Raw genomic sequence first — 13,707 nt, 5'->3', positions numbered from 1 at the left:
ATGACCTATCTCCAAATTTAAACTCTGGCACTCCTGGTAGCATTAAGGTGGCTTGCCGCTCATTGAAACCTGAAACATCTAGAGGTAGCTGGATATATGAGGTTTTCACTGAGAGAAGATTGCTTTGTTTCATCTCTTTTGCTTCTTCTTCAAGATCAATGGACTCCTCTATCTCTGTGACTTCAATATATTCCTCATTCTTTTCCTCTTTTTCATCTGCTCGCAAATCTTGTTCCTCCATGACCTCCTTAGGATCGTTCATAAGACTTGTAAATAATCCATTTAAAAATATCAGAAATCCAAAGGATTCTTGAATCAGCTTGCACTCAAGTTCATGTAAGCTGCACCAATGGGGCTTGTACATAAGAGGCAGCTGATTCTACTTCTTGTAAGACTGTCTTTTAGGATCACAGTCTTTTAAATGGACTACCACCATTTCACCAACATTAACCCTGCCCTCTTGAGTGTGAAGCTCAAACTTCTCTAGTTCCTGCTTCAAGTGTTCACTCTGTTCAGCTATATACACATCAAGATTAAATGGAGAATTAAAAATGCAGGAGACCAAATCAAACTTATCACCAGTCCCAGATGAAACTGCAAAATCTAAAAGCCTTTCATCAATCACTGTAGGGTCTTCATAAATAACTGTCTCTTTTTTCTTTTGGATTGTTGCATTACATTGGGCACTCTGCAAAGTAGGTGCTGAAAAATCCACTTCTCTCTTAAGTGAGTTGGGTAAAGTAAATTTTGGAGTAGGAGGAGACTCCATTTCTACAGATGGGTCAGTATTAGGCTCCTCCAAACCTAGAGTAGGCTCCTACAAACTAATGGCAGGCTTTGCAGCAGATATATCAATGGGTTCTGTGAAGTCTACATTCCTCTTTATTAATGTTTTCAACAGCTCCGACAATCTTCTTGGAAGGTTTCCTTGGCCAACAATGCGCTCGGGATCTATTTTCTGTTTCTTCCTCCTATGTGATCTTAAACCTACCATTTATTTCATACTCACAAATATAAGTTTCAACAAACATATATAAAAATAAGAGCACCAAATGATCATATAAGTTTTGAACAAACTATAGCTAGGTATCTCACAATTATTACCAACTAATCATATAGACAATAAAATAAGATGATTACTATGGATTAAATGCAAAATTGGGTTATATTTGTGAAGCATAAAAGCCATACAATTGGATCACGACGTGCAGAGTACATAAACAAAAATCCACACAGCTACAGGCGCGTCGTGATCCACTTACATCAAAGCAATTTTATTTAAAAAAAAACGTTTGTACAAAATTAGAAGAGGATCATGACGCACGGAGTATATAAACTAACGTTAAAAACTCTGCTGGCGTGCCGTGATCCACCTAGCAGGCTTTCATGAATAGAAATACCTACAATATTATTATACAAAAAAATCCTTTGTAAATATCCGAAGAGGATCACGACGCGCGGAGTATGTAAACGAATCGCCGTAACGTTACTGGCGCGCCGTGATCTAATGATGGTATTTGAATGGTGAAAAGATCTTTTACATTTTGAAGATCAATCCCTAAACACAACTAAACTAAGGACATAATGAAACTGAAGAGATTGACTTTACCTTTGCCAGGACTAGACATTGTTGTTGGAGTAGAGGTTCAGGACTGGGAATGTAGTTTTGGGTCTTCAAGCTTCTGATTCCTGCACCTTGAAGGAGGCAGGGGCCTTCTTAGGTGTCTCTTTCTCACTCCCCCACTTTCTCTCTCTGTCTCTCAAGCCTCTATCTTTGTCTCTCTCGAGGTATGTAATTAGCTTGATGACACGAGTTAATATCTCTCTCACTCTCTCTCTCTCTCTCCCCCTCTCTCTCTCTCTCTAGCATCTCTCTCTCTCTCTCTCAATATTCTCTGTCTCTCTCTCTCTCTCTCTCTCTCTCTCTCCTCTCCCCTTTTCATGCAATAATAGATATTACTGTTGGCGTTTTTAACGATGTGAGCCGTATATATTGAACACATGTTACAAGGACATGCATTTAATGGGCGGTACGACCAAATAAGTGATTTTTAACAACCCAAAAATACGTGTACATTTATAGTAACAAATGCACACTTGAATTCATGATGAGAGAGAGAGAGAGAGAGAGAGAGAGAGAGAGAGAGAGAGAGAGAGAGAGAGAGAGAGAGATAGTATTCTACATCTCAAGATTACTACTTTAGACTCAATTTAATAATCAATAAAATTGGGGCTTGTTGCCTAAAAGGCATGAAGTAAATTTCAAATTTTCCTCCTTCCACTTGTGGATCACGACACGCAATAGGCTATTAGCCCATGTGAAACCTGAGCCCGCGCGCCGTGATCCACGGAGAGAGAGAGAGAGAGAGAGAGAGAGAGAGAGAGAGAGAGAGAGAGAGAGAGAGAGAGAGAGAGAGAGAGAGAGAGATCCTTTGCATTTTTCTCTTCCAATGGAATGGCAAGAACAAAGGCAATAGCAAGGAAGGTAGGGAAAGGACCAGAGCTTGCAAAGAAAGCATGTGGAAGGTCTGCTAGTAAGAAGAAAACTTCAGGTAAACCAATGAAGATATTGAAGGGACCAAGAATGAAGAATATTCAAAGAAACATGGGTTTATTTAGGGAGATCAGAAAATCTCAAAAATATATTGAGCTTTGTGTCCCTAAACTTCCTTTCCAAAGAGCAATAAGGCAAATCTGTGAGGAAGCATGTGCTGGTACAATGAGGTGGAAGGCTGTTGCCCTGCTGTGTCTTCAAGAAGCAGCATACGATTTTTTATTGGAGTATTTTAATGATATTACCAGTGTTGCTGCTCATGCTCACCAGGTGACAATAATGAACAAGGACAGTGAGAATCTCAAGAGAGTGCGTTGGATATACGATAAGCTCCTTATCTCTAATGAGTTTATTGATCCCAAAATGAAAGATATACTGCTAATACCATCAGGCCGCTGGGATCAAGGGGTTAAGATTCATGAGGTTACTCATGATGTGAACACCAGAGCCAGAGCTGAGCAAGAAGAAAGACGTCACTCTGAAGCAGAGAAGTTAAAGAGGATACAGTCTGCTGCTGCTTGCTGGTGATGAAGAGGCCCAGAGGAGAAATTATGGGCAAGTTACCACATACCTAAATGAAAGAAACAATGATATTTTACATTCCATGACAGAAGGACTGTTAGCAACCATTCCCCTTGCTGATGGTAGTAGGCAATTAGCACTGGACTCTGTTGATATTGGGATATTGAAAGATCCAAATGCACAAATTACCGATTCTATTGTTTATTTATGCCTAAAGTGAGTGCTCTTCTCTACCTTTAAGATCCTTTTTTTTGGTACTTGGCCTCTAATTAAATCCTTGTTTTTGATTGTAGCTTAATAAAGAGCCGGCTCCCTCAAGAAACCCATACTGAAATTTATATTTTAGATCCACAGTTGTCTGTGCCACTCCGAATAAAAAACACCCCTCATGACACATTGGAGAGATGGTTTGTCCACTGTCCAATGCTTCATGTCACAACTCTGATGTTGCCATACGAATCAAATAATCATTGGAGCCTTGTATGCATAGGGCTGGACAAACAAGTGGTATGGACTATCAACTCCATACAAGCAACACATTCAGAGATAAGAGTGTAAGTGTTGATAAAACCTTTAGTGTTTATTTAAGGTATGGTTGATGACCTGAATATTGTAGATAACAAATAACCTTCACTGTTCATAGATGTGTAAAAAGATTACTTCATGTCTATGGAAGGCTCTCTGGAAATCATGAAGTCTACAAGTCCACCTTTAAAGCTGTCAAAGTGCCTAATCAGACAGATCCAAATTCTTGTGGTTGGAGATGTCTTCTCCATGCAGAGTACATACTCTAGAGTTTTTTTGCTTTGATTCCATTTATGTCAAAGGTATTTCCTTGCTATGGTCTGGACCAACCTGGTGCTATTATTAATTAAATTATTGACCACAAGTTAACCCAATTTTGCAGAATGCTCTGGAAAATTATACATTGGAATATTTACAAAGGTACCGTGCTTCAATGATTCAACATCTACTATCTCTTTCAACCCCAAGAGTTTTAGATGCAGAAGACAATTTTGTCGACGACCATATTATAGCTTTAACAATGACCGGTGAAGAGGAAGTCATGCCAGTTTCCACCACTGGAAACCAAATCCCTAAAATTGACCCCATATTAGAGGAAAAGACATTGGTAAGCTTTGCAGTTGGAGCGGCTGAATCCAAAGTTGGAGCCCCTGAAAATGCAGATGTGAAATTCTCCTCAGAGACGAGGAATGCAACAGAGGTTCTAGGCCAAGCAGATGAGGATAAGGGAGTGCCTATTATTGTGGCACAAGATGCGAGTCATGATCAAAATCAGGGAGTCCAATCTCCTATAATTGCAGATGTGAAGTGCTCTTCAGAGCTTAGAGAAGATACAGAGTGTCTTGACCATGTAGAGGAGGAGGCAAATATTGCAAATCAAGGCCAGGAACAGACAACAAAACAGGTTAACCATTCGGCCATGGAAACACAAGTCATGTACTACACAACCACAAGAGGTGGATACCCTTGGCAATACAAAAGGAAACATCAACACTCAACAATAGAATGTCAACATTAGAAATGGCCAGTATGGACTCTTGCTTCAAGTAAATATGGTTGTTCCGGTAATATCTATTGTACTTAAATAATATACGCTTTTTTGTTTCTAACTACTTATATGTATGCACACAATGATTGCAAAGACTAATTATCTTGGATCTCAATGGATTGTTGCTGCTACGACAGCCGTACAATGTACATACAGAGTTCTCCGATTTACGCAGTTTTCGCTTGGGAAATGTCAGAGTATTAATTCGACCAGGCACAAAGGAATTTTTGAATTTTTTGATTCCACGGTTTAGGTTTGCTATCTGGTCTTCAATGCAGGCCCAAAACCTAAATCCCCTTGTTACCATAGTTTGCAATTTGGCTAAAATTTAGAGATCGGACTTTTATTTTGTGTATAGTCAAAGAAATTGTAATACCGTTGCGGGACATTTCCACCCAACTAAAGCTAATGTACCACTTTTCTACAAGCCCTTTGAACAGATCAATGTGCCTTATGATGCTCTCAATACTTTGTTCATTGATGACACACCACATAAGGGTTTACTTAATCCACCTGTCACTACTATTTCCCCACCTTCATTTGAAGGGCATCTTCACGATTTTTACCTAGAGGACATTTTGGTCCCATACTTGCGATGTACTTAAGCCCATTGAGCACATCCGAATTTGTACTTACAAATGTACTTAGTAATTCATTGTTTATACCTTAAATTGATATTGTCTACCTATCTATGTGTTTTGAATACTCAAAGAGAGAGAGAGAGAGAGAGAGAGAGAGAGAGAGAGAGAGAGAGAGAGAGAGAGAGAGAGCCTTGAGCAAACACTTGATATTAAGATTAAACTAGTCAAAAAAGTTACATTTTGTTGAAGCCATTCAGGGTTGATTACATGGGCACAATTTGAATACGGCCAGAAAGATCTCCATAGAAAAAATGCTTCTCCCTTCGTTGCATTACTCTTCGTCCGCCCAACAAGAAATAAAAGTTTATAGGAGTCAATGTCGGCAGTCTCCTCCACTATGTCATGTCAAAGTTGCAAAAGATTGCATTGCTGCCTTATTGTAATTACTGTCATAAGATTTAGATCTTTGTCCACCACTTCCACGTCTATGACAACATTGTTTGCCAAACTTGCTGCCTCTTGATCCATAGGCACATATCAACCTTCAACAATGTGAGAACGCTTGTACCAAAAGGAGATTATTAATGTCTGTGTCGCAAGCATATACTTGACAATGAAAGTGTCAAGAGCAATCTCGCAACATATGCCATCTGTTTCTTTTACATACCACCCTCGATCAAGAAGCTTATCATACAAGAGGGAATCAAATGATTTGCAGAGCAGCATAGTTTTAGCAACATGTACCTTGCAGGTATGAAATAACTCAACAAAGAGACCAATAGGATAAAAATTTGCAAGTTTCACCAATTTAGTGGGTACAGAGTTTCAAAGAGACCTTTGAACATCCCTATAGAGCCCGCTCCTCAATGCCTCACTCATTGTTGTGTCGGGAACGGAGTTCTAGTTGGTTGGTAGTGGAACCTTCACCAACACTCCTCTTTGATTCCTTTGATTGAGTTGGTAGAAATGGTAATAGAAGAAAATACCCTCGTCTACTAGGCTTTTGCTAGTTCTGCCATCATATTGCAAGACTCCAATATGAGCATGGGTCATAGAGATGAGACCTATAATGCACTCCAGTGGCTCCCATTCCTCACATGACGAAGGATAAACATCTGTGAATGTAATAGAATATAAATAAATACAAACATCTGTATAACCTAACTATATACCTGTGATAAGAGAAGAAAGAAATAGATTCACATTTGAAATGTAAGATAATATTTATAGAGGAGTGCTAAATAATTAACTTACAGTTGCACTGTGGATTATGAACCGTGGAGACATCGCCGCCATTAGCAATCACATCAGAGTGAGTGAAAACATGTTGAATAGACTTCTTTCACAGTCTTCTTACCAACCTCGACTTTGAAATCCAGAACTCTTGCTTTCCATACAAAAAATATGTTTGTTGCTTTCGAGCTTTTTCTCCTTCTTGGCTGCATATGAACCCAAGAACCTTTGCTTATCCTCTGCTCTTGCCACCTATTATCTGTAGTGAGAGAGTTTGAGATTGAGATAGTGCTTATGCGACTACATGGTCTTCTTGGCACACTAATGGTGAGGCTAGTTGGGGATAGTGTAGAGCAACCTCTAGAACTTCTTGGGCGGGTAGAAGACGAGGTAAAATGGAGGGAGAATGAGTTTTGAAAGCCTTTCATAAAGGTAGTGGATATCTTTTAATGAAGGGAGAGAGTTAGCTATCAACCAGTAGTCAGGTGTCATGAACTTGACGGCTACTAGCAGTGGGCCCTACTTTGTGAGACGAGGAAGTTACCTTACAAAAATGGGACAAAACTCAATATTTTAAAATGTTTTCTTTAATTTTTGTGTTGTTTTTCATGTAAATATTTCTACGTTACGTAGGTTGCTGCTCATTGGCTGCGCCTTCTTTCCTCTCTCTTCAATAAGGCCCTCCAAATGACCTCGAAAATTTTCTAATGCACAACATGTTTATAGGGACAGTTTGCTATGGAACTACCTGAGCCACCTAGGACCATCTATACTTCAATTTGTTAACACAGAGTACTTGAAGCATGTTGTGTGGAGCTACTGAAGTGCAAGGCATTGAGTGTCATCCTTAGTGAAGATGCTCACTCTTAATGTCAAAAATGGTATACTAGTCGATTGTGAGGATGCCTTGCATGCCTTTATAGGCAAGCACCCTTAGTCAATCCTACACCATTGTGCCCTAAGCCTAAGTCAAGGGGCAAAAGCTCGTAAAGAGACTATAAAATTCCTTGACATGAGGCCCACTTGTCCCATACTAGCTAATGTAATTTGCAGTTTGACGAACACTCCCTAATGTAAATACAAATATAATAGAAATAAAATTGTAGCATTTTTTCTTGTCCTGCTTACTTTACCTCCTTGTACTCTGTCTTTTAATTTGTTTATTTTGTTTGTAAAAATGAAAATAAGGTAGTGCGTGGTGGGCAACAATGTCCATAAACATTCTCGACCATAACATCGGAGTTTGTGTGCTAGGAGCAATTGTTGAGCATTTTCTCATTGAAAGTGGGCCACAAGAGAGCCGACGAGTCACCACAACACCCGATGGGGTTGAACGGGCCAAAAATAGGCCACGTATGCCATGATGGACAAGGACCCATTTTGACCCTAGGAACAAGGGGCTAGCGAGGTGCCACAATGCTTGACAGGGCCGAACATGCCAAAAAAAGGCCCTAAACACCACGATCTACATTGAGGTAGTTTCTTTGACAAGCATCCAATGGTAACATTTCATCCTCATCTTTCATCTTCACCCAAGAAACTGATACTGCTATATTCCTTTGATGAAAACCCAAGACACTTATTCAATATGATCACAAAAGAGTTTCTCTTGACAAAAATCTAACTTGCTAATGATGTTAGGGTCAGTCGAAACTTGGACCTGTAAATGTTATATGCCTAAAAACCTAAATAATAAACTCTCTTTTATATGTGTGTTAGTTGTGTGTAACTCTCTCTCTCTCTCTCTCTCTCTCTCTCTCTCTCTCTCGTTTGCTTAACTCTCCATAGCCATGTCAATTAGCGAGGCCATTGGTTTTTGCACGTTCTCAAAAGGTGGTATCAAAGCCTTGGTGCAAGGTCTTGAAGGCTTGAGCTTTGATGCAAGTTTGAACAGATTTGTGAAGAGCTTGTGTGGGAGGAAAATCGAGCACACTAGAGAGAAGAGCTACCTAGGCCGGAAGCCAAGAGAAGGAGAGCCTGCAGGCCTTGGGGAGGTTGAGGGCGTTCTTGAAGAGGGCAGAGTCAGAGCTAGAGGCCTAGGCACAGAGGCAATGCAAAGAGGACAGTGTGTTGAGCATCGATTGTAGCGGCTGGTAGCATGCCTTCTTGTTGGGCATTGAGGAGGGGTTAATGAGGAACAAGGTGTAGACCGTCACGCTAGTCAGCACACCTTGTTGGTAGTCCATCTCGCCTTTGCTTCATGAGAGTGAAGAACTTTGTTCAAGGGGGCGTGTGATTATGCCGAGTTTGGCCGAAGGGAGCGATCGTTAGGGTTAGCTCAGACTTGGCGGTCAATTATTGTCTGAACATGCTATAAATGTTATATAAGGCCTGAAAACCTAAATAAAAAACTCTCGTTTATGTGTGTGTTAGTCGTGTGTAACCTTATCTCTCTCTCTCTCTCTCTCTCTCTCTCTCTCTCTCTCACACACACACACACACACACACACACACACACACACACACACACACACACACACACACACACACACACACACACACACACACACACACACTTGCTCAACTCTCCATAGCCATGTCAATTCGCAAGGCCATTGGTTTTTGCACGCTCTCGACAAATGAGTGGGGGACCTTGAGCTGATATGTTATAATTTAGAAACAAACAAAAGGAAACATTTTAGAAGCTCATGCGCCATCAACTCCCCCTCTACTCATGTCGTGAAGGTCTCATGTTTCAATTTTTGAAACATTCATAAAAAGAGACTTTAATTACACATCCATGATTTAAAAATAGTAAAGGTTTTCTCTTTTGCCTTTACATGTAAACTTCACTTTTAAAATAGGTGTTTTTATACACAAAAATGCCAATCCAGTGGTGTCGAGAATAGTCCTTTTTCTATCACCAAACCTTAATTTCAACAATTTATATGTACATTACTTTCCGCATGTTCTCCATGTCCATGTTGCATGCATCTTACTTAACTCTCTGCCAAAATCCTTTGGATCATCAACCTTGTCAAACTCTTCTTTCAAGGATCGAGGAAGAAGAGTCCAATTGCTCTTAGACTTCAAGCGGGTCTTCTTCTCATCATCCTCATCCAACTCTTCTTTCATGGCTTGACAAAGAAGAATCCAATTGCCCTTCCTCTCATCTTCAAGCATGTCTTCATACCATTAACATGCTTCACCTTCAAGCAATAAACTCACCCAATGTACCATCAATTCTCTTGCTCTTTATTCATTTTTCTCCTCCTCCCCTTTGCCACCTGTGAAGACTTCATATTCAACTCTCACACCTTAGGTTTCAATTGACCTCCTACCATAGGTCTCGAGTTGTTCTACAAATGGTTACCAATTTGTAAATCAAATCCATGGGGGCACCACTTCATGTGAAGGATTGGGGGAATGACCTCTCCAATATTTCCCACCTTACTCAGGACCAAAAGTTGAAGAATGTTCAGTTTTTCTCATATTTTTCAAGTTTTTAATCGTTTTTTCAAGTCTCGACATTTTTACATACAAGAACAGGTTCTCCACACACATGCACCACCTTTGTACGTTATATACAAGCATGCTTTATTCACATGTTTAAAGTCCAAAAAGCACAAAAAAACTCATCATGAAGTCTTTGGGGTTGCCTACATCAATATTTAATAAGACATCACTTTGTGTGTGTGTGTGTGAGAGAGAGAGAGAGAGAGAGAGAGAGAAAGAGAGAGAGAGAGGGGGGGTGGGGTGGGGTGTTGGGGGGGGGGGGGGGGGGGCATGTGATAGTAAGGATGCAAATTATATAAAAAAATTGAGTGTTTAAAGAATGTCCTCAACCAGCCAGTAGTTGCAAAGCATGCATGCATGTATAATATGGTGTATAAAAAGACACGATGTGTTTAGAATTGGGGGGAGATCAAGATAGTTAAGGAAAAAAGGGAAATGAGAAGACTAAAGAAGAGAGATGAGAGGTTGGAAGAGGATGGGGCAAAACTATCATCATTACTTGTACCAGAAGGCCCAGAAGAAGAAGAGGAGGAGGAGGAGGAGGAGGAGGGTGTAGGGTTGGGGGCTCCTGAGAAAGGAGCAGGAGCAGGAGCTGGAGATGGTAGACCAAAGATGTCCTCCGGAAAAAGTACTTGGTTCACGGCAAAGATACTCACTGGGCTTTGGCTATACACCATGCTTGTCACATTGGCTAAAGTCCAATCACTCATTACTTGCACAACACCTAGTTGGCCGAAGCTTATGTTTAGCATGTACCTATCACATTCCATCATAAAATTAGAGAGTCAAGAGGTGTTTGTATTGATGAAATGACATGACTCAAATAAACATGATCAAAGCAAAATGAAGAGAGCTTGGTAACAATTGGAGGAAACCATTGATGACAAGATTGATTTATTGAACGGGTTTATTCACCAGAGTCATGACTAGAGCCTGAAGTCATTTACCAAGCATGATGCACGCTATTAGGATGCTTAGTTGATGAAGGTTGAAGCACATTACAATTGTACTTTTTTTGTGTGTGTGTGGGGGGGGGGGGGGGGGGGGGGGGGGGGGCTAAACCTAGGTATAAAGCAACACGTTTAGTGCATGAAGAATAAGACATACTATGTTTGATATAGGTCCCCATGACCTGTGCATGTAAGAACAAGTCAGAGGTTGTGGTTGTAGATGACACCCCTAGGTTTTTTATTTGCTTAGACCCTTCTTTTCTGCTAAGAACTTGAGGTAGTGAAAAGAAGACTCAAAGAGTGCAATTAGATAAAGAGCTTGTTATTGGAGATGTGTTCGAAAGGTTTTTTCACCATCAACGCACATAGCTTAAGGTTGTAGGGAGAAATTATATACATATATGTGTATTTACAAGTGGACTTGCTATACACATCACACTCTTCTTTATCATTGAGTGGGAACAACTCTTCCAATGGAGTATACATAACACCCCTCGAATGCAGCTTGTGAGCTTCGAGCCATCAACCTTGGGTGAAATAGCTCGGCTAGTTGAGCTTTCGGGATGTAACCCCAAGGTTCTCAGGCTCTAGGCTCACAATTTCGTTCTATGGGTGCTAACTTCTCCATGGGGGAAGTTGTTTTCATGGTATGACGCATTGCGGGTGTGATATGCATAGCAAGTTGTAAATACAGAGATATGTATAAAGTTCTCCTTCCTAGCTTTCCCAAATCCCCCTTGGTTTTCCATTGAAGCGCGGTGAAGGTAGCAGGGAGAAACTTTCCACATGTCATTTATTTACAAAAGGTAGTTCTCTGTCTGTTTGTGAAAAGAAAGAGAGAGAGAGAGAGAGAGAGAGAGAGAGAGAGAGAGAGAGATTTAATTATGTACCTGCCTCCGCCGTTGTTGTAGGAAGCGAGAGTGGCCGTTTGATTCTGGTTGGAGTTTTGGAGATCCCGCAGGGAGTGGAAGTCATTGAGTGCATGGTACTCCACCAGACTCACCTTCTGCGAGGCCGTGAGGTTGTTGAGCAGAGATGTGGCCAGCTTGCTTTGGAAGGCCTCATCTGTGGGTGCGAAGATGGTGATGCCTGTACTGGTAGTACTGTTGGCAATGCTCTGAAAGATGATATCCACCTTGGTTTCTAGCATGATGTTGATGAAGGTGGAGTAGTCGCCTCCGTACACCAGCAGCTGTGTCACATTCACAAACATGGCTGCTGGTGCCGGTGCAGGTGCTAATTGCGCATGCGCTAATTGCAGCCTGCTGCTGCTGCAGGCCATGACCAGCCCCGTGACGACCACTACCTGCATCAGCAGCTTGGCCCTGCAGGCCGCTGCAGAGTACCTCATGAGGGATCCACTCCTAATTTGCAAAATGGCTGCATTGCGGATCTCCATGGATGATTACAGATTTTTGGATCGGCACACACCTAGCTATAAGTGCGAGGCTTAATTAGAAACTATGGCTAATCCTCTTCAAAACCTAATAGGCTTTAGGTCGGCAAGTTGGGATATAGTTTTATACAACAAAAAAAGCTGATCAGAGAGTGTCCTGTGATATTAAGATCGGCGCTCCACCAGCTGATTCCCCAGCTGGCAAAAGGGACAAGCCATGAGCCCTCCTCTTTACCTATACCTAACTTATCTAACTTTCTCTGAAAACAATTGTAAGGAAAAGGGTCACATGATACATCACCATTCCAATGTTCTGACCTCCTAAACCCAAGAAAAAACGAGGAGTAAAGCCGCGATAATAAAGTCGATCATGCAATTAAACCTTGAGCTCAACAACAAATTTTGGGTCACTTTGATCAATTGTAGTTGACATCGCAGCGAGATATGATATCGTCCAAAGTATTCCAAATTTCTAAATTGCTTTTTCATTACGTACGGTATAAACATCGTAATTTCGAGCTAAATGTTGATCATCAGGGTATCCCGCTCTGCTGACGAAACGTAGCAAAAGAATTGGTTTAATCCTCCTCCCTTGCTTTGACTCCTTTCAAATTTCATTTCAGGATTAATCATCATCATACAAGTTAGGTGGACAATAGTTGTCATTGGTAGTAGGTAGTTGGGAAGCATCACATTGCGCTTAGGCCTAGCTATTCATAAGCGGCCCAAGCAACCTTTTCTTGTTTGTCATTCTAGCATTACGTGCATACTTCCACAGTCCACTTGTCAATTTTTGCCACTCGTCCTATTAGCTAGTGACAAGGTTGCCCTTGCCTTCTATGGGAGCAATATTGTTGTGGATAATGTAAAGTTGCAAATTGTTCTTCTCAACGATCACTCAAATAAGGTTGTAGTATTTTGTTTGGTTTTTGGAATGCATAAGTCCTTAACAAAACATTGCATTTTCAGCGCAATTGTGGAACATTCGATAAAGCTTGTTGATTATTGCCACATGATAGCTAATGATGATGAAAAACTTTTTTTGCCATGTTAAACAAAGTGAGCGGAATTAGTTAAGGGGAGATAGGAGTTATGGATAGTAGGTCTTATACGATCACATATCATTTTTATTATGTTTCAATCTAAAATTGAATTATTCATTATTATACACACATAATCAATATCTACAAAGTGAAAAGCTCACATTTGCATTCTAAAACAAGTAAAATGAAAAGGAAGCAAAATAAAAACATTAAAATATAGAGATTCGCAACACCAAAATATTATTTTAATGCTTTCATAAGAAAAATTAGGTTTAGTAAACATAAAAAATAATAAACAGTTTGATGAAATAAAATTTTAGGAGGATCTTAAATGAAAATATTCTTTCACAAATTCAAATATTACAATATCTCACATGGTGGATCAAACTTCTATGAATG

General features: G+C 40.4%; 1 protein-coding gene across 1 annotated transcript; it reads right to left on the bottom strand.

Moving 5' to 3' along the window:
- Nucleotides 1–10,241: 10,241 nt before the first annotated feature.
- LOC147449877 (fasciclin-like arabinogalactan protein 7) lies at nucleotides 10,242–12,445 on the bottom strand. Its single transcript, XM_086522238.1, has 2 exons — nucleotides 11,760–12,445; nucleotides 10,242–10,675 (listed from the first exon to the last, which is right to left on the bottom strand). Exons 1-2 carry the CDS (start codon nucleotides 12,266–12,268, stop codon nucleotides 10,312–10,314), a joined length of 873 nt encoding a protein of 290 aa, XP_086378364.1. The 5' UTR covers nucleotides 12,269–12,445; the 3' UTR covers nucleotides 10,242–10,311.
- Between the last annotated feature and the right edge of the window lie 1,262 nt (nucleotides 12,446–13,707).

Source organism: Adiantum capillus-veneris, chromosome 10 (assembly GCF_014529385.1).
Source record: "Adiantum capillus-veneris isolate H3 chromosome 10, ASM1452938v2, whole genome shotgun sequence".
Taxonomy (NCBI): Eukaryota; Viridiplantae; Streptophyta; class Polypodiopsida; order Polypodiales; family Pteridaceae; genus Adiantum; species Adiantum capillus-veneris.
Note: the sequence above shows the minus strand (reverse complement) of the source record. Positions and strands in the feature narration are given on the sequence as shown.

Bases quoted from the DNA above. Each gene is read 5' to 3' on its own strand.
- LOC147449877 (XM_086522238.1), bottom strand. From the start codon at position 12,268: ATGGAGATCCGCAATGCAGCCATTTTGCAAATTAGGAGTGGATCCCTC. The intron at 10,676-11,759 runs GTACATAATTAA...GGAATGTGATAG, and splicing joins TACAACAACGGCGGAGGCAG to GTACATGCTAAACATAAGCT.